The sequence below is a fragment of the Zootoca vivipara genome, chromosome 3, assembly GCF_963506605.1.
Source record: "Zootoca vivipara chromosome 3, rZooViv1.1, whole genome shotgun sequence".
Taxonomy (NCBI): Eukaryota; Metazoa; Chordata; class Lepidosauria; order Squamata; family Lacertidae; genus Zootoca; species Zootoca vivipara.
The window spans coordinates 47,000,295-47,022,050 of NC_083278.1; the positions used below are offsets into that span (position 1 = coordinate 47,000,295).

Genomic DNA, 21,756 nt, shown 5'->3' on the forward strand with positions numbered 1-21,756 from the left:
ACTTAAAACTCCAGTGTGGCATTTTTTAATGAATACATTAATGGCTGGATTCAGCATTGGTGGGGGGACCTGATTTCCATGGAATCATTTATTTCATTGACTAGGATTAGATGAAATATCATTCAAGGCAGAACTCTAAACACAATTACTCTAACCAGCCGTTCAGATTTGAGTTCTAAGAGTTACTTCATAAGAATTTAACATCTGCTTAGCTTCAGTAATATCACAGGTGCTGCACAGAACACAGAAGCCTCTAACTGTAGGCAATTAATCTAATTAGGGCTTTGTATATTAGGATGTGGAACTGACACATGATGCACAAGTGACTAGTGAATCCTCTTTCCATGTTTCCAGGCCCAAACTAATACATGGAGGGCAAGTCATGCATCTCCCTGTGGTACAATGAATACGCTCCTCTTGCATCAGAAACCTACACATTCTGCTTGGGCAAAGGGGAAAGCGGAGAAGAGACATAATTTTTACCATTGCACAGAAACAGGAAACAACAGCCACTTACAACACCACCCTCCAGCAACACCCTCAAACTAACAGGAAAAGGTTACAATGGCACTCAGCAGTAGTTTTAAGCAAGGTATGTAAACCTGAAGCAAATTTGTACCTGTACACAGAGATCAAGTGGAGTGACCCCATTTTTGTCTGGCAAATATTTGGCTCCTCTCATCAAAAGGATCTGTGCGGTGTCTCTTTGGCCGTGGCTAAATGAATCATAGAGAAGTTATAAGATCCATTCAGTGCATGTTCTATCAGCCTTCCTTCCTGAATCCATGCAATATTTCAAAAATGAAAGAAGTATTAAGGGCACTTGACTGAAGGGTAATCATGATTTTCTAAATATAAACCAGAAGCAGCAAGGGAATTGTTTGGATCAGCAAATAGAAGCAAGGTGATTATAAATTCTGCCTAGCTTTCAAATATAAATGGTACTTACAACCAAAAGGAGGGGGAAATAAACATTTTAAAAAGAAGAAAACAGAAGACTTCAAGACATCCTAGAAATGATTTTCTTGGGATGTTTAAACCTTGGACTGAGGGAAAGAAGATCCCATACCATATTCCATCCCTGCACCCCCTAAGAAGTTTAATGCATTTGAAGAGAATACAATGAAAAACACTGAGTGAGTGCTGATTCAATGTTTATAATATTTATAAATCCTCAGTATAGTGTAATGATCTACATCAGGGGTCAACAAACTTTTTCAGCAGGGGGCTGGTCCACTGTCCCTCAAACCTTGTGGGGGGCCAGACTATATTGGGGGAGGAATGATGCAAGAGCACCATGAGCCCCAGTGGCTGTGTACCTGTGTCTTGCAAGCAGCAGCTGCTGGCGGTGGAGTGGCTCACAAAAAAGGCTCTGGGGAGGGGCAGCTTAAAATGGCAGCCGCTCAAGCGCTGCTGCTGCTGGCACCAACAAAGCCCAGCCCCCTTCCTCCTCTAGGCAGGGCGGAGAGAAGCCGGGAGGAGGGATGGAGGGAGGAGGCGCCGGCGGCAGCGTGTGAGGGAGACGGAGGGAGAGGGAAAGAATGTGTGCGCTGGAGATCCACGCGACAATTCCCAGACCGTCCGCGGGACGGATCCAGAAGGCATTTGGGCCTGATCCGGCCCACGGACCTTAGTTTGCCTGCTCATAGTCTACATCACACTCTGATTATGGCATTAAATAAAAAATTAAGCTCCAGCCAAGAAGAACCATAGTTCAGTTAACTCAGTGGCAGAGCACTTGATTGGCATGCAATCCCTGGCATCTCCATTTGAAAGAACCTCTGTTACCAAGGCCAGGAAAGACCTCTGTGTCAGTCAGAGCATCCACTACCAGGCTATGTGTGCCACCAGCCTGATTTAGTACCATTCAAGATTAACAGGTTCAAGAAGGCCGAGAGGGTGATGAATGCAAGGTTTCTCAGTGATCCTCGTGGTGAAGAACAGATTTTGCAAACCTAAGTCAACATTCTCCTGATTTCCTCAGATATTATGAACTTCAACATTTAATAAAATAATTTAAAAACAAAAACGAATCATACCTGCAAGCAAAGTAGAGTGGAGTTGCTCCCGAAACGTTGGGCCTGTTGATATCTGCACCGCTATCCAGAAGACATTGAACTGTCTTTTGGGAAGAAGAAAAAACTGAATGAAAATAATCTACAAATATGCACTATTGAGCTGCATTCCTATCCCATTTATTTAGGATTAAGCCCCGGGGAATTCAACACAACTTACTTCCAAGTATACACATCTAGGATTGTACTGTTACTTCTTTGAGTTACCGCCCTGCCCCCCCCCCCGGCCCGGGGGGAAAAAACAGCAGGAAAAAAAACATTTACAGAGACATATTTTAAAAAAAAAATAGTTAAGCTTACAGATTTAATTTCTCTCCCACCTACATTTTCAAGTTTAACAGCAGAGATTTATTATTCACTAATTTCAAGGGGACCAATTCTGAATTAACAACTGAATTTCACACAACTGAATTTGGGCCCTTGTAGAATACGTCATTGTGTATAAATCTAGTTTCCAACCGAAGCCAATTAAAATAAACTATATATTTCTAATTATTAGACTGGTTCCAATTAATTAACTTTCGTAAAAAGCATCCATGAAACAACGATGCAGAAAAATGTGTCATCTCCTAAGTAACTCATCAGCTGCACTATAAAGCCGTTTCTAAGCAGAAGCGAAAGAGCCACAAGAACAAGCAATTCCTTAGGAGTACCATCAGTTGAGAGTCCAAACGCTTGATGTTTCCTGTTAATGGGCCTCTTTGCCACAAAATACTTACATTGCAAGCCCTTAAAATTGTAAGTTTTGATCATTAGCCTACCGTCTTGTGGCCATTTTGGCAAGCTACATGAAGTGCTGTCTGCCCCATGGCATCTTCAACATCTACATTGGTAACATGCTGTACAAGATCGTGAAGCAATTCTGTTCGCCCATTCACAGCAAGCCAATGGATCTGGATACGAAAAACAAAACAAAACACCAACCAGGGAGAGAAATACATTCAGCAAGTAAATTCAATAAATCTAAATAATGAAATTTGAGGGAAAGGGAAATATTAGTATTAATGTTATTTGTAATCCTATAAAAGGGATTTAGGTGCCAATCAATGGCTTAATATTCATGAGTACTGAATAAACAAGCACTCTTGATAACTTGAAATTTCCAACGGTGCATGAAAGAGGGACTCACAGAAACCTGCACCAGGCAAGGAACACATTTTCCTCTTCCTTTAGGAAAATGAATATACCAGAAACACAAGACTCCCAGATTCCAACATGCATGCAGAGGGTTGCAAATTCAGCTTCTAAGACAGGCATCCCCAAACTTCGGCCCTCCAGATGTTTTGGACTGCAATTCCCATCTTCCCCGACCACTGGTCCTGTTAGCTAGGGATCATGGGAGTTGTAGGCCAAAACATCTGGAGGGCCACAGTTTGGGGATGCCTTGTTCTAAGACATACTCAATGAAAAAGGGGATGCTCCAGGAACACTATGGAGGTTTTTTTTAATTACCTTAAACTTATATCCCACCTTTCTCTACATAAGCACAATATTTTATGAACACAACAGTAACCTGAGTTAGGTTAGGCTGGCCTAGTGAGCTTCAAGTGAGCTTCTCCCAAGTCCAACACTCTAACCAATATGTCACACTGGCTCTTTGAACTCACGTTGCTAATTGTTTTCGTCTAGAACGAACAGCAAGAGTTTAATGACATACAACTTTTGCAGTTGCCCTTGTCTGTCTTTATACAGTCTCCTTGCCAGGTAAAGCCAAACATCTACGTGGCCCAGCTGTTCCAACAATGCTTGCCATCCCACCCAAGGAAACTAATATTCCGCAGCATGCCTATTCCTTAGCAGTGCTAATAGCAAGGCGGGTGAGCATGATGAGCAAACTTTATCCAGCTTTAAAGCTACAGAGATGGACGTAAAATATTGCAACAGTTATCTCCACCACCTCCACACTTTCGAGATTGGGAAGAAGGCTGGAGCTTGGCAGCCAGACCGGGAAAAGGCCCAGCCCATCAACCTTTCCAGCTCCAGACCAGAAAGGGACAATGGGAGAAGCTTGCTTGTAGTCACAGTGCATGAAGTTGAGCACTGCACTGTTGCTTACAGTGGTGTTACTGCTTATTGGGACCAGAAGATTCTGCCAATCCACTGCTCCCCACATCCTCTCCACCACTTGCTCCTGAATTCTGGCAAGTGAGACTGCTGATGAAAACGAGGGGGCAGTGCAATAGAGAAGTCACATAGAGAAACCTCTTGCCAGAGCAACATTGGGCAAAGGCCCTTCAAGAGCCTTTGCCCAGTAGCAGTTAAGCTGGCACTTCCCTCTGGTGGCCAGTGGCCTGTTTGGGTGCCACTGTCTTAAGGCACTCAGAGCACTTCAAACAACAGGCACTCTGCCATCCTGCTCTCCAGCTCAAGTGTTCATGGCAAAACCATTACAGTCATACTTTGTGTTGCATTCGCTTCATGTCGTGTCCTTTCGGGTTACGAATGCGGCAAACCCAGAAGTGTTTACTTCTGGGTTCACCGCGTGCACATGCTCAGAAGCTATCTGTGCATTTCACGCATGTGCAGAAGTGCTCTATCGCATCGCACACGTGCGCAGAAGCGGCGCTCTAGTTGTGGACTTTTTGGGGTGTGAACAGCACCCCGGAACAGATCAAGTCCGCAACTAGAGGTACCACTGTATTAAACTCTCATAGCCGTCTTGTATTTTACTTCAAATAAGGTAAAAGTCTAAGGATTTGGTGGTGGTGATCAAAACAAAACAAAACAGCACAACTCAAGTTTTGAGGATAATGGATGGGGAATAATTGCTGCACCAGTCCATGCACCACTGCAGATTATGACATTAGTTTCACATCACATGCCAAGTCAAATCTTTAGAGTGAGAAGTCACTATACAAGGCTGAATTTTTAAATAATACAACCCGGCGCACATGAACATATTTTACAGATTAAACAGCAATTCAGCATCACCAGCCAGAACTACAATTTTCAGAACACAAGATGTATTATTTCCATTAACTACCAAGGACTGTAAGTATAGCTCATTACATTTCTTGATTATCGGAAGAAGGTCAAGCAGTGAAATAAGCAAGTTTAGGGATGATCATATAATGGCAATATTTAAGTGAAGGGTAATAGGAACAAAATTGCACGACTTACTGCTGTCAGGCCCTCATTATTACAAATGTTGACATCAGCGCTGTACTCTAGCAGCTTGCTCATACATTTCTTCTGGCTGTGCGGAAAACAAATTACATATTGGCCACAAGCCCAATAAAACAAGACTTCCTCAGCTTCCCCCCTAGTTTCCTAGGGCTGGAAATTTCTTGCATGTGACATGATTAGCGAGTGTCCCTGTAAAAAGCAAACTACTTAATCTGCAAGCTAGGCATTCCATAGGGTGGTCTGTGTACCTGGAGACCTGACTTTAATTATTATTTTCATTTTAAAAAAATACACAAACTGAACTTATGTTGTTTATTAAATATATATCAGGGCAGGAGATAACTAGAACATAAACAACTAAGACCAGGCTCTCCCGGTCCAAACAGCTAACCATAGCTGGGCATAAGCACTCGTAGCCACAAAAGCCACTTGTAACTCCACTTGGTACCAATGGATACACCCTGACTACAAACTTGTTCCCAGGGGGAGTGCAATTCCTTTCACAACAGGATGTGTACCTAATTCCCAGACATGGAAACAACCTACCCACAGCGCCTCCATCAGCCTCAGTTTAAAAGGCCCCTATCCAGCCCATCACTGCTCCCAGATACTGGTCCTACACCTTCACAGCCTCTCAGGATTCCAATGGAATGAAGAGAGCATCAGCATGCTCATGGCACCATGCTCCAAATCACTGGATGACAGCTCCCAGTAGTTTTCATCTAGATCAGGCATCCCCAAACTGCGGCCCTCCAGATGTTTTGGCCTACAACTCCCATGATCCCTAGCTAAGAGGACCAGTGGTCAGGGATGATGGGGATTATAGTCCAAAACATCTGGAGGGCCGAAGTTTGGGGGTGCCTGATCTAGATGTTGAATAGCACAGAGACAGAATGGACCCTTGCAGGACCCCACAGCTCAAAAGCCATGGAGCCAAGCAACAATCTTGCACAACTACTCTCTGGCAGCAAACCTGCAGGTAGGAGAGGAACCATAATATTGTGTCTCCAGCTCCCACCCACCTGAGCTGTTCCAAGAAGGACACCCTTGTCAAGTGAGCCAAAAGTTGCTGAAAGGTCAAGGAGAACCAACAGCAGCACACTCCCCCAACAAGGTCACCAGCCAGGCAACCAAGGCTATTTCAGCGCCAAGACAGGGCCTGAAACCAGACTGGAATGGATGGATCTGTGTGTGTGATGGGAGAGAGAGATGTAGAATTACAGCTCCACCATGCAAACGAACTCAGTAACAGTGCAATCATATGCATCTGTACTCAGAAAAAAGCCTCAGCGAAGTTAGCAGGTTTTACTCCCAGGTAAGTGTACATAAATTTACAGCCTTAGTGTATGAATCAGATTTCAACCACTACTTAATTTTCAAGCTTCATTCAAAAGCCAATACACCCACGTTTCTAGTTTTGAAGAAAAAATGAGAGGGATGGGGGTTGCATCCAATGCTGCGCTTCCATTTGCATAACAAACTTTTTTGTGTGCAATAGAACTTACATCAATAACACTGAGCTTTTTAAAAAATAATAATAATGCTAGCCTCCCCCTCCCCAATTCAGTCTGCGGAGCAATGAAACAAATGTGGCTTCTGCTTGGCTACAGAGCTTCTATAGGACAGAAGAACTACTGTTATTGAAAGACTATTCTATTTAGAAATAAAAAGCTAAATGTAAAAAGCTGCATCTCTTACCCATTTCTAGCAGCCAAATGAAGTGAAGTGCACCCTGAAATGTCTTGATAGTTAGGGTTTGCACCTTTCTTTAACAGTAGAACTAGGCATTCAACTGACCCACAGCTGTGGAAAGAGGTTAGAAAGGTTTTAACAAAAGGTTAAAGCAGCTTGGCTACAAAAAGATAACTTCCCTTACGAACAGCATAATGAAAATGCATCAAATCAAAGTTTGAATATTTTGAATTAACAGGCAGTTAAGGTTAACTCTGCATCAGCCAAGGGGCCTTTTATTAAAAGCCCAGTGGCATTTAGTATAAAGATCTGAATTTATAAAGAAATTAGTGTTTCTTTAAAGCATTCTGTAAAGCAGGATCAGTTAACCTGTGGCCCTGCCGAGGTTGAACTACAACTCCCATCTACCCCAGTCAGCATGGCCAATGGTGAGGATGAGGGGAATTATAGCCCAACTCCCATCATCTCTCATCAAGGACCATAGTCCAAAACTACCTGGAGAGCACCAGGTTGGGGAAAACTAATCTATATAGTGGGGGGAAATGAACCACACACTGTAGCCTCCAACTTAGGTGGTTGTAAAAAGAACTTAGACAAATTCATGGATGGTAACACCATCTATAGCTACTAGGAATGATAGCTGGATTAGTTCTGAATACCAGCTGCTGGGATCACAAAGTGTTGTACTAGATAAGCATTTGTTATGGCAACAACAGGGCTCTTTCTTATGTTTTATATGCACCATTACTGCCAAGCACATTCAACATGACAGGCAAAAATAGTAATAAACTGAAAGCAAGAAACAGTGATCTAGATAAAACTAATGTAAATCTGCCTTTTACACTGTAACAATTGCTTTCAAAAGTTGGCTTACTTAGCTGCAATATGAAGCAAGCTCCTCTTCACACGTCCAAATGCATAATTGACATCAAACTTCGAATTTGACAGCAACTCTGAAACAGATCTAAAGCAAAAAGGTTAATTTTATTTAGCAAAAAAACTGTGTTTTCAACTACTCGTAATAGCCTCTGGAGTTTAAAAACCAATCCTAAAAGGTGAGTCAATTTGTACAACAAAAGCATTCTCTAGAAAATGAGTATTTCTAATTTAATTTCTTCTTCAATTTCTTTCTTCTCCCTCAATTCAAATAGGTACTTATTATTTGGAAATGAATTCGAATCACTCTTGTGTAAACTGTATCCTGTACTAGGGAATTGGGCAAGGACTATACAGTACACTGCCCCCGTGTGTGTAGTTACAAATAAAGAATTGCTCTGTTTTGGGATAAATATCACCAGAGAAACACAGCTGATTTAACATGTGTGTTTCTTCTAAACTCAGTTTGGCCAAAAAGGCTTTACTCCAGCTTGTTTATGCTTGCTTATGAAAAAACAATAAGTTTCAGGCCTGGTACTAGGGCAAAAAAAACCTGGCCTGGTTTCAAAATTAAACAAATGTGTATATATATACCACACTATTAAAAAAATGGTGCTACTGTAGATCCACTATTTAGATATGAAGACTCACCTATGTTGGTCAGCCATTACCATTGGCATTAAAGTGTAGACAGCAGTTTCATTATCTGTGTAGAAATTAAATTATAATTATGTCACAAATGGAGGCACAAACTTAGCAAAATATTCTACTCTGAATTCCACCTTCCACTTGCCTTCTAACATTCCACACCACAACCTGACCATTACTCAGGCTTGTAACTCATAGAACACATCAGCAAGATTTGCACAAACGTTACTGTCAATAATCATAGTATTAAATATTGATTACTACCGGTAGAAGAAACCCAGAGTGCATCCTTACATACAGTACAGTATTCCTATTTCCTGCATGCCCTGGAAAACAGTTGCTCACAGTTGCTAGGATGATGCCTACACTCTGTAGGCAGATTAGGAAACCCTTTAACAACACCGTTTCCCAGCAGAATTAATAAAACACATTTTCATTAGGCTACTGAAATGAAGAAAACAAACTAGGGAATTTATGTGAATGGACTACACTCAGTCCAGTTCTGATACTGAAAGAAAATTCCTAGGTTCAGAATATCCTCAGAGGCACTCTGTTCTTTATGTAGAACTGCTTGTCTTCTGTGCCTAACTCTGTTTGGTAGGTCCTGGGGTTTTAGTACAAAAACAAACCAAGCAGATCTGGCATGCCTGAAGTCTGGCCAGCCTCGTCTGAAAAAACAGCAAGGACTGGACCCAAAACCTTATTGTACACACATGTGCCACTTGCCCTACTTCACACACCCCGGCGCTGAAACCTGGCACCAGAAACACATCCCCTGTTGAAACCGATTCTTGGAGCGGCACTCCGGCCACGCTGGAAGAGAAACCCTCTGGAAACAGATCCATCTCGCGCGCACACACACACACATGCTTCCAGCTAGAACCCAGGAACAATCGCCAGAGCGCCTCTGAGCACGCACAGAGTGCATCCCCCTCCTAAAGAAGCAACGCCGGCGGGAGTAGGCTCCCTACACATCCGGGATTAGGAGGAAAGGGCTCAACTTTTGCCCCGGCTCCTGGATCAATGAAGTGTCCCCTCGTGTTTAAGGAGTCGGGCAGCGCCGCCGCCCGCCTCTCTCTTCTCCCCAGGGGATGCTTCCTCCTATCCAAGCTGCCAGCCCTCATCGAGGTCACCGCTCGCCGCCTCCCACCCGACGCCCGCCCTCGGCTTGCTCCCCACTCCACGGCCTCCGCCAAGCCCTACTCCACGGCCGCCGCCACCCTCCGCTCACCTTCGGGCAGCTCGACGGTGCGGGCGCGGCGCAGGGACCTGGTGAGGCGGTTGAGCTGCTCCATGGCTCTCTCCATCCTCGGACAGGAGGACGAAGAGGAGGAGGAGCCGCCGACGCCGCTTCCTGGCCGCCCGCTGCCAGCCGGCAACTGCGGACCTCCCCAGTTCAGGCTCAGCCCATCGCCCCAGCGGCGGAGCCGCACCCGGTCCGGGTCCCGCTCCTGGAACCGTGGGGGTGAATCGCTTCCTCTTCAGCACGCATGCGCCAATCTCTCGAAGCAGGCCACAGAGCCAAGGGGGAAACGGACAGGAAGCGCCGCGGCAAGCGCGCAGGCTCAGACGGGAGACGACGCTCGGCGGAAGCTTCTGCCCTTCGCATGCCAATACTTTCCGAGTTTGGTTTTTATTGCGCTGTCGTATTGACTGCCTGGACACTCCCGCTCACCACCGCTGCCCAGCCCCGCAATTGCGCTATACTGAAAGCACCTCTTCTTTATTTTAACCTATATACCGGTTTTCAGGTGTATATGGAGCACATATGAAGGCTGGACCATAAAGAAGGCTGATCGCCGAAGAATTGATGCTTTTGAATTATGGTGCTGGAGGAGACTCTTGAGAGTCCCATGGACTGCACGAAGGTCAAACCTATCCATTCTGAAGGAAATCAGCCCTGAGTGCTCACTGGAAGGACAGATCCTGAAGCTGAGGCTCCAATACTTTGGCCACCTCATGAGAAGAGAAGAATCCTTGGAAAAGACCCTGATGTTGGGAAAGATTGAGGGTACTAGGAGAAGGGGACGACAGAGGACGAGATGGTTGGACAGTGTTCTCGAAGCTACGAAATGAGTTTGACCAAACTGCGGGAGGCAGTGGAATACAGGAGTGCCTGTCGTGCTATGGTCCATGGGGTCACGAAGAGTCGGACACGACTAAACGACTAAACAACAACAACATGGAGCACTTTGCAAAATGTCCAAACTCTGCAGTATCCTTAAAGAACAAGGCAATGCAACAGAAAACTATTTTGGGGTTGAAAAGTATTTAAACAGCACAATCTTATTGCACGTCTACTCTACTCAGTCAGAGAGCAAGACGCTTTATATTGCAAACAGGTCCGAATGTGTGTGCGCAGGCGATTGGAATATTAACTTACATACATGGCCGTACCCAGGACTTTTGTTGATGGGGGGTTGAACCGACGTGAATGGTCAGTTAGTTGAGTATTTCTATTGTTTACTTGATTGGGGGGGGCGCAGCTCCCCATTGGCTACGCCCAATGCTTCCATACATTGGGGGGTTGTTGTTTCAGTCTTGTTATTCCACTGTTTTGCCATTCACAACAGCGGTCGGGACTTTACAAGATAGAGATAGATAGATAGATAGATAGATAGATAGATAGATAGATAGATAGATGATAGAAGCATTCCTATGGGATTCGACTTACAAATTTTTTTGACTTACAAATGTGTGTTCGGAACGCATTAAATTCGTAAGTAAAGGTACCACTGTAGATAGATATTGTCCTTCCCCTAGATCACTTCACTCCTCTTCCACCCTTCTGTTTCACATTCTTTGTATTTCAACAGTTATTTCTATTTGCACACACATTTTTAAAATATATACCATCTTTATCATTTAATTGGTATTCATTAGGGCAGGGGACGGGGCAGTCAACCTTTTTATACCTACCGCCCACTAATACATCTTCCTTGATGGTAAAATTTCCTTGCCGCCCACCAGTGCTCGATGGAAGGAGGATTCAGCTTGTGCCGTAGAACCCACTACCGCCCACCTAGAATCCTGAAACACCCACTAGTGGGCAGTAGGGACCAGGTTGACAACCTCTGCATTAGCCTGGGTGTGCACTCAGGGATTTTTTTTCTTTTAAAGTAACATTTGTTGAATGCATTGTTCTTATTCATCAAACAAACTAAAACTTGGCTAAGCCTAATTTGTTTAATTAACAACTTTACATAAAAAAATACAAAATTAAAAAATACAGCCACATTCCTCCACTCTTATTATTCCAGCTTGTCGCCCATGCCCCATTCACCACCATAGACAGATGTAGGCAGAGACTGCAGATCTATTTCTTCCATTCTGCCTGTGTTTCTCTCCTGTCTGCTTCCATCCTCCTACCTTCTACATAGGGTTGTGGCAGCTGAGGGAGCTGGGTTGCCACTCCATACAACATCAGGGTGTACCTGGGCTCACCTGGTACACCCTGTGAGCTAAGAAGATCAGGAGAAAAGAACTAGATAAAATAGCGGTCAATTGCAAAGGTGATGGGGACATTTAAGCTGGCACATTCTACCCGAGAACCCCTTGCTAGTCTATCGTATGCAACAAATAATTTTTAGGAGACATGATCATGGTTTATTGTATCTGCAGTGCCTGATGTTTTATGGTTTTTATGGTTATTGTTGCTTTCCTTTTTGTTCCCTTTGTGAATGATGCCATGGCCTTTGGCTAGTGCAATAAAGATGATGGTGGTGGTGGTGTGCACATCTATAATAATGTTTCTAAAGCAGTGGGGCCACTCTGGAAACATATTTGGTGTTTTCTACCCAAACATTCAATTCTCTTCACTAGAGGGATTGGGTGGGAGGGAGTAGAAAGGGCTATTCTAGTTTCAAGCAGAAAGCAGCTGTACATGGTACAGATAGGCTTGGTCCTCCTAGAACACCCAGAAAACCTGTCCCTACTCCTTATTCTTGGAACAGTGTTGTTCATTTAAAAAACTTTTCCTTTTCTTTATGAATTAGTCGACAATGACAACCATACAAGCAGTCATGCGGTTATTTTAAAACTACGAAAGCCATTGAGGAAAAGCATGATTGGTTGCCAATTTCCAGTTTGTTGGTATAAGGTAAAGGGACCCCTGACCATTAGGTCCAGTCGTGACCGACTCTGGGGTTGCGACATTTATCTCGCGTTATTGGCCAAGGGAGCCGGCGTACAGCTTCCAGGTCATGTGGCCAGCATGACAAAGCCGCTTCTGGCAAAACCAGAGCAGCGCACAGAAACGCTGTTTACCTTCCTGCTGTAGCAGTACCTATTTATCGGCAAGCCCTAGGCTCTATGGTTTAACCCACAGGGCCACCCGCGTCCCTTTGTTGGTATGCATGTCTGCTATTTCACTTGCAAAACCAGGAGAAAACCAGGGTCAACCGTATCACTGAGGGATCACACTGTGACCATCCTTTTTATATTATAGCTTCTTCATCCCAAAGTAACTACACTGGTCACAAAAGAACAATGTAGTTCCCTGCTTGCACATAGGATAATCAAACATAGAGATGATGCTGTGGTAGATTTCCCACACCATTTCATGCTGCTATTTCTATTATCCGACCCACATGACATTTAACATTTGGATTGAGGTTTCCTTTTTAGGAATATTTTGATTATTTCAAACATCACCATGCTTATACACTGTAATCTACTTGCCTTCACCCACATTTGTTTATTGAATTTTGAAATATATAAAAGATTGCACTGCATGCTCACGCAAATATTTCAGTAACCTTTCAATAAAGCATCCAGTACTGTTGAGAATTAAATAACAAATCCTAACCTGTACAGTCTGCTGAAAAAGAATGAACAATGTAATGTCAATACATAATCCTCTATCTTGCCTTGCAGATAAGTTTCATAATTCAGTTCTGCTAATGGACCTAAAACTCTTTGAATAACACATTGTCATTCTAATGTAAATTCACAGTCACATCCTGATCCAAAATCTAATTATTAAGATTTTGAAGGTGCTTGCCATCTGCTAATATGTTTAAAATATAAAAAAAAACCCTTTATGCCATCATAAAGATGAATTATTCATTATTGTTGTTGTTGTCATGGGATGGGTGAGCCAAGACAAAGTGACTCTGTTTCTGCAAACTTACAGCAGAAACACACATTTTTCCCATGATGACTTCACATCTATAAAAAGTCACTGTTTCCGTTAAAAAAAAAAAAATCCTATATTAAGCAAGTTGAAGCAGACATATTTCATTTTCTTTTAGTTTGACTTTCCAGTAGAAAAGGAACAATGAAATCCAGGAATTATGGTAATTGGTTCTTTTAAATGAATGAGTTTCCTCCCCCAAATTCTTTCAATGGCTGATTAAACCATGGAATTTATTGACACAACAATGTGTCAGTGCAACAATGGCCACAAACTTAGATGATCATGACTTATTTTACACACATTCACTAAGAATAAAGTTATCAATGGCTATGAGTCATGATGGCTCTATACTACCTTTCTATGCCTCTGAATAATAGTTGCTGGAGAAAAACTACAGGGGAGAGCCATTGAGCTTATGTGCAGTTGTGTGTTTGCCATAGGCATCTGGTTGACCAGTGTGGGAAACAAGATCCTGAACTAGCTGGGCCTTTTATCTGATCCGGCAGCACTCTCTTGTCCATATGATCCCAATATAGAATAGCCCCTTGGTTGAGACCACACCAGGTCCCATTAGCGGAAACACAGTCCACACTGAATACTGCCTGAACCCCATGAGGAACTGCCATTCTAATAACAAGGAGCAGAACTCCAGGCTACAGAGCTACCCCTTTAATACCCCTAGAATTGCTACTGTATTCTTCAGAGAGAAGATCGTGTCTGGCCCAGGCAATAGGACTGGGTTGGAGTTAGAAAGGCTCTATATATCCTGAATTTTGTTTTCTGACTGTGGGCATCACCAATCTACACAACCCACACAATCTTGTCAGACTGAAAAGTCTACAGTCTCTCAAATTACAGATTCATATCAGTGACTCAAAATTAAGCACTGGAAAATAATAAGACAGTGGAAGCTTTAAAATATATATATAATTTTCCAAGTTACTGAGAGGATATCTTGCTAAGTATCTGTAAACTGATTTTATGGCGAGATATTCTTCCATAAGCAATGTTTTGGAAGAATATTCCACCCCTTAAATTCATGGATTATCTATCAGCCTGTGTGTGTGTGTGTGTGGTCCAGCATTTTATGAAAAACCTTTTCAAAGGGAGGGGCATGTAAAATCTTGATATTAGCAAGAATTCTATCAGTATACTATGTTTAGGTACTTCTGTTGCTATCTTCTAAAGCTAAGCTTCTTCATAGACATATATAAGTTAGTGGTCTTTTTATATAAACTAGATAAACTGAATTGTTATGCAATTCTTTGTTCTTCCAGATGGGTTTCCTTCGAAATCTGCCTTTAATCTTGCTGTCAATGGTATTGACAATCTGAAAAATGAAAGTTCAGCTCTTTTTTCTTTTTGTTTAGCCTACCAAGAAATCGATTGGCCTGAAATACAATCAATGCAATTTCACTCTGATGTCAATGGGACCTTTCTACACAATTAACAATTCATATGGACTATATTTGTGTCAATGGATACTGCTAATTGCAATTTGATCTGATGCATTGCAAGGCCTCAGTCATCGAACCTTAAATTCGTGAAAAGCCACCCTTAAGCCATGGGGGCTGTTCTCAAAGTCTCTGGCTTGAGTAGTCCAACTCAGGCCTTTAGAATTACAGTTCTGTGCCATGTTCTTTCCACAGTGTCAGCTGTCATATTAAACTACTAGCCAAGGTGGCAGTTATTTTATTTTATTTACAGAATACACTGTATATGTACTCAACATACCTTAGAGATCAAGCTTCTCTCTTGTGATCTTCCATTCAAATATCCAAGATCTACTGAGGATTTTCTCTTCAGAACTCTGTATGTGGTACAGTCAGTAGAGACTTGAAGAGCTCTTGGTGACCACTCCCTTAAATTACAGGAGACCTTCCCACTGTAGATTCGCTAAAGTCCAGGTTCGAACAACTTTTGGAAACATTGTAAGATCTACATGTTCAGACTCTTAACATTTGAGGCTTGTTACTCAGTTTGTGCTACAGATGGGCACCCCCTCCTTGCTCTCGTGCAGATTATGTAAGTAACTGTAAGTAAATTGAAACTGCTCTGCAGTGTGGCATGCAATTCCAAGCCACAAGAGCAAGTTTTTGTGCCCTCTAATTGTCAGTAACCACAGAGGCTGCTATGCCCCCCTGGTGCCACAGTGTCCATAGTCTGGCTGTGAGATTTAGCCATGTGTGTTTGATTGGGAAGGATAATCTCATGGTTTGTATCCTGATCACCATGGTGCATCCAGGCGTGCCTGCTGGCTGCTGACAAGAGTTTGGCACACTTCTCCATGACTGATGCTTTTCAGCACTGTTGCCATGGTCACAAGGGGAGTGGCTGTCAGTGTTGCGATGCTCTTTGTTGGTCAATGCTTTCCTTTTCCTCTCACTTTTTCCACTGAGCAAAACAAAGCTACGTGGAGATTACATGTCATAGCTGTCAACCCCCAGATTTGAAGATAAGGAATCCTATGGGGCTGTCAGCTCCAGGATATGAAAGTAAGGGCGCTGAATAAGGGAATTTCCTGCAAAACAAAATATGGAAAGTTGACAGCACTGTTACATGGACATAAGCTGCCTGTCATAAACTGATTGCCTAGAACATCATTTAGCCTGACATATACATTAATGGTTTTTGTACAGTGCACCCATGTGAATTTTTGTCTTTAAATACTAATAAAACAAATAATCTAAAGTCCACTAACACAAATATTTCCCCAAATATCTCATTACTAAAGTAAACGTTTCTTACTTATGCCAGAAATTAAGTTCGGTCTTTGATTCATAAGGAAAAGAGGAATAATTATGGAAGCTTTATTCAGAAATCTGCCACTAGATGTCAGTGTTAATGAAGCACTGTACAGTACTGGGCTGCAAATTATTGATTCAAACACACACAGAGGAAAAAAGATATATATACATACATATACATATATATATATATTGCTAAATATTATATTCTACAGATACTTGGTGAGAAGACCACCTTCAAAGTCAGCTTCAAAGTCAGGGGCTATGCGTTCAGAATGAGCTACGCCTCACATTTCTGCATAGTTTTCTGAAGCATCACATTATGCCATAGATTGTTTGTGCAATGTGAACATATGCCACCCATTGCTGACCATTCTGCTTCTCCTCATGCTCAATGGGATTTCTCAGAATGCATGACCTTATTAATATGGGTTTTGTTCCTACGGCAATTTTACTAACAACAGCAATACCAACACATAATACAGAGTGTGTTTTCCCCTTTTGAACAAAGGAATGATAACGTCTTGCTAGGATCATCTAGGGGTGAGGAATGTTTTTTGCCTGAGGGCCACATTAATTCATAGGTGACATTCCAGAGGCCATATGTCCATTGATGGGCCAGAGGCAACAGCGGCTGGAGCCATGGATTGGATTCTTATGTGCCTCATTGAACTCAGAAAACCGGACATAGGATATTGTACATTATGTTCTGTCTTATGAAACATCTGAAATCATATATTCGAAAACAGGAAAACTATGGACCTCTTATGTTTATAAAACTCTAGCCTAGTTGTCACATGAGCAGTAAACCTGAGTCTGAGCTTCTGCATCACTTCAAACTGCAAGAAAGTACAGTAGCTCAGTTGGTAGAGCATGAGATTCTTAATCTCAGGGTCTTGGGTTCGAGCCCCACATTGGGCAAAAAGATTCTGGCATTGCAGGGGGTTGAACTAGATGACCCTCGTGGTCCCTCCCAGCTTAACAATTCTGATTCTGTGAAAGGACTTGCATGACTAAATGCTTCTCTTAGATAAATAACCCCACTGAGGCATGTAGGCAACACAAAAACAATTTATAACCAAGTTTTCTACCTGGAGTACATTTTTTGCATGAAGAAATAAACATATGAACTGCCACATTAATTCTGAAATTGCACAGCCTAGGAACAGGTTTATCACCTCAATAAAAACTAGGTCTTTGTGACTGCTTATAGCATGCTGTTGCAAGTTACTTTCTACTTACAGGTATGTGTGAATCATGTCTTACTGTTCTGCTCCTTGTTTGTGGTTTACACAGCTACAATATAGATAACTAGCTCATACTCCAATGCAGAAGCCTCTGTGAACAGCTTCGGTGCTCATTACTAAGGAGCTATAAAAGCGCTACAGTAGCTGAGGGCTGGATTAGCACTGAATATCCAATAATAGCTTGTGCAGCTGTTTAAGGTTAGAGTTTTGCCTTGGAGAAATGGGATTATGTTTACAACAGAAGTGAAATAAATAACAACCAGGTCTTTGTACCTTTTATGTGAAGCAATAATAGTTATCACAGGCTAGTTCATTTATTATAGGTGTATCCAATGTGTAGGCAATGGATAACTTTAAAGGATACAATATTTTACACGATTATGTGCCAGTTTATATATATATATATATATATATATATATATATATATATATATAGAGAGAGAGAGAGAGAGAGAGAGAGAGAGAGAGAGAGAGAGAGAGAGAGAGAGAGAGAGCGCTATTACGGGATAAGCTTTTGCTGGTGGTGTGTGCGTTTTGCCTATTAGTGTCTTTTCCCCTTTAAAAAGAACCATCTGTAAATGAAAACAGGCATATTTGAATAAAGAGGTCATCTGATCTAGAGCTATTCAGGCAACTGTTATATATATGAAACACAGGGTGGTGGTTGTTACGGTATATACTGGTATATGAAACAGTGTGGTTACTGCAAATGTTTAAAGGGGAGCTAATCTTTTTCTTATCACTCATCTTGTAATCTTTCTGCATACCATGGGCAGAGCCAGGATTTATGTTAGGGGGGCAGGTTTCATGTTGGGGGAGCAGCATCTCAGTTAGTATAACATTTTTATTACCGGTAATTTGCTTAATTTAGGGGTGAAGCTCCCACAGTCTTGGCTAAACCCATGCTACTTTTGCTTCAAGCATTTTTCTGTCCATACCAGCTCATCTCAGAACTGAGCTGGCAGAATAGTGCTGCTACCGGTAGCAACTGAGGGCAATAAGACAAGGGATTAAGAAGAATTTAGCTTATTTTGTGGGGGGGTGAACTCAGTTAACTGCTTCACACTTCACACTAAGCCAAACCTCGACCTAGGGAATATTTTTCATCAATCTGATATGCAGGAATAAGCTGGTGAAGCTTTTAGCAGTGTGGAGAGAAATGTTTTGACATGTTAGTTACTGCAGGTCATGCTACAGTTAATGGCCCAGTTCTGGACACTGATGGAAAAAAATAGTAATGCTGGGCAGATCAAGGGGAAGGTTTGTTTACACCTATGCTAGGAGCCAGCTAGGAGACTAGGCTAGTCTCCTAAATGGTACCCTGGCACCTCCTTCCCAAAGCCCAGGAAGCTTCTGCCCAGCTTAGGGAGTGAGGCACAATGTTCAAGCGCACAATGTCAGGACGCCACAACATCACACGTGCAGCGTTGCCCCCATATTGCCTTCACAAGCTGGCACATCTGGCCCTATCTGTTCCCCTGCAAAAAAAACCCACTATCACTGCATGCCACTGAGAGCCAAGCTGCCACTCTTTTTGTATTTATACATATTAACCCATTCCCCTTAATAATATGTTCAGGGAGGTCATGCGTTAGCCTCTCTGTAGGAGTCTTTTCCCTGTAAGAGGATTCTACAAGAGTTTTACTGAAGAAGGGAAATAGATGCCTAATCAACAATTCTCATTATTTTAATCCTAGCCTTCTAGATAAGCAAGACTAGGCTAGGAGCATATTTACTTGAAAGGCACATCACTGCAGCCCTTTTACAATCAAGCCTCAAATGGGATTCACATCTCTTCAGAAAAGATTCCTTTTGATCCCACAGATAATTAAAGTGATAGTTAATCCTTTATCTGCTTATGTTCACCATTTCCTATCTCAAGCTTTAATGACTACTTACACAATGGGGGGGGGAGAGGGGCCTCTTCTCTATAGACTGACAGCTGCGTCTGTATAACTGCCACATGGGATGTCCTTTAGTATTGCTTATTACAGCAATGGGATGAGAGCATCATCATTATTTGAGAAGCCTGTCCTTATTTAGGCTTCAGTTCATGGTTGAATAACAAGAGGGATTCAAAATAAAAAGTTTTTCAGGGTGCACTCAGTGTTCTGATTCAGCATTTTTACATATCTCTCAGAATTTAGCTTTGTATTCTTACGCTTGTATTTTTTTCCCTTGCAAACCACTTGGAGATTTATTTATTTTTAAAAAAGCTAAGCATGATATGAATTGTATGTATGAATAAATGGCGTCAGAAATGCAAAGCGCTGAAAGATTTTCAGGAGGGTATTGCTATTTATTCAAGACTGGGGTGGGGGAGTAAAGAAGTGTCTGTCCCCCATTTCATTGCTCTGAGATGTTGTGTATTGCTTGTATCACATCCTGTCAGATTGATGCAGATCAGTCCTTCTTGTTTATGCTGGATTTAAAAGGCATTTAATAAACCTCCAAGCAATCAATATTAAGGCAATCCTAAACCCCCTGCCACTATCATGGAGCCATATTTTGCATACGCAAGATAAATGTAACAGCGGTGAAATCCTATGCATGTTTTTTTTCTGAAGTAAGCCTGTTTTCAGTGGTGTCGGAGGAATTTAATATATGAATCCCTGTGGACCCACGTGTGTGGGTGAACAGCTAAATAATTGGCTGGATTAAAAATGCAGGGCTTACACACAGAGAGCTTCAGCCCCAGAGTATTAAACTCATAAAAGATGAGCAATAATGTTAGGAATATAGGTTGTTAGACCTTTCTTATCCCATTTACAATGTTCCCTTCTTCCTACCTGCTTAGCAAGGACCAGCTCACGCACTGCTAAGTAAGTTTTAAATGCTTTACTTACAGATTCATACATCTGATACATGTGTTGTTCCATGCAGCTGCAAGGAGAAACACAGGCATGAATACTCTTAGGTAGGAAGTACAGAATATAATTCCAAACCTGTACTATGCAAGTTCACACACATCTGTTTACATGATGCAGAGAGAGAGAGAGGAAGTTCCTCCCTCTCTGAAGGGAGAGGAATTTTCTATTCCACTCTCTCCGGAGGAAGAGGGGGCATGACCTTACTGAGTCTATCTAGGAATACAACACTGTAGTCCTTTACCCCCTCATGCATTAACTAGCCCTATGTTGTATTTGACTGCAATCTCCCACATCAGGTAACTATGACTAGGATTATAAAGTGGGGAAAACATTCTGTCTGATGCAAAATATATTGGTATACCTAATTTAAGAAATAATTGTAATCAGGGCTTTTTTTCAGACAAAACTCACCGGAACTCAGTTTCATCGCCTCTCCGATGGGCACCATTGCCATTATAAAAGCACAAAGGAGGCATTCATTTTAAGTTCCAACACCTCTTTTTCTAGAAAAATAGCACTGGTAATAATAATAATAATAATAATAATAATAATAATAATAATAATATTCTGTCACTTCTATAGTTACTTCAAATCTGGAAAATATAAGTCAAATCTGGAAAATATTTACCAGCAAGTGCTGACAAGAGTTTCAGTAGCTTCATAAAACTCAATTTTTCAAGGGCTGTCAAATTTTATTAGCAAAACATTAACATCAAGATGAAGTATTTCCTTGTAGCATTAGGCTTAGGAGAAGGACTGTAGGTCAGCATGTGCTTTGAAAGCAAATATTCTCAGATTCAGTCCTAGGCATCTCCCTGTAGGGCTGGGAAAGACTCTGGGCTGAATTCATAGAGAACCTTTGCAGTTTAGACAGTACTGAGATGGTCTGCCTAACTAGAAGGCAGCTTCCTAATGTTCCAGATTAATGTAGCTGGATCCTCATTATCAGCTGGGTGGATGTTCTCTGATGTGAAACCAAGCCAACTTACAAATTAAAGCAATATAATCAAGCATCTTGACAAATTGTATGATGCTTTATTGAATTCACTCACTTGTGCTGCAACATTTACATTGGTTTATCTATTTGCAACACCAGATTAGTAGAATAGTTTGTGACATTGCACTGTTGTGACCCTTAACTACATACATTCCATCCTCAATATTTAACTGTTGGTGCAGAAGACAGAAAGATAATGCTGATAATTGTCTACAGTGGTACCTCGGTTTATGAACACAATTGGTTCCGGAAGTCTGTTCATAAAGTGAAGCGTTCATAAACTGAGGCGAACTTTCCCATTGAAAGTAATGGAAAGTGAATTAATCTGTTCCACGAGTACT

General features: G+C 42.0%; 1 protein-coding gene across 2 annotated transcripts in view; it reads right to left on the reverse strand.

Moving 5' to 3' along the window:
* HACE1 (HECT domain and ankyrin repeat containing E3 ubiquitin protein ligase 1) overlaps window positions 1-9,915 on the reverse strand; it is a 36,892-nt gene extending 26,977 nt beyond the window's left edge. For both annotated transcript variants that reach the window (XM_035109321.2, XM_035109319.2), the window contains exons 1-8: window positions 9,649-9,915; window positions 8,421-8,475; window positions 7,768-7,857; window positions 6,900-7,004; window positions 5,196-5,271; window positions 2,837-2,968; window positions 2,040-2,122; window positions 620-716 (exon numbers count right to left, since the gene is read on the reverse strand). In XM_035109321.2, the coding sequence (XP_034965212.1) occupies window positions 620-716; window positions 2,040-2,122; window positions 2,837-2,968; window positions 5,196-5,271; window positions 6,900-7,004; window positions 7,768-7,857; window positions 8,421-8,475; window positions 9,649-9,724 (714 nt within the window). In that variant the 5' untranslated portion in view covers window positions 9,725-9,915. The remainder of the gene's footprint in view (window positions 1-619; window positions 717-2,039; window positions 2,123-2,836; window positions 2,969-5,195; window positions 5,272-6,899; window positions 7,005-7,767; window positions 7,858-8,420; window positions 8,476-9,648) is intronic.
* Window positions 9,916-21,756: the final 11,841 nt, after the last annotated feature.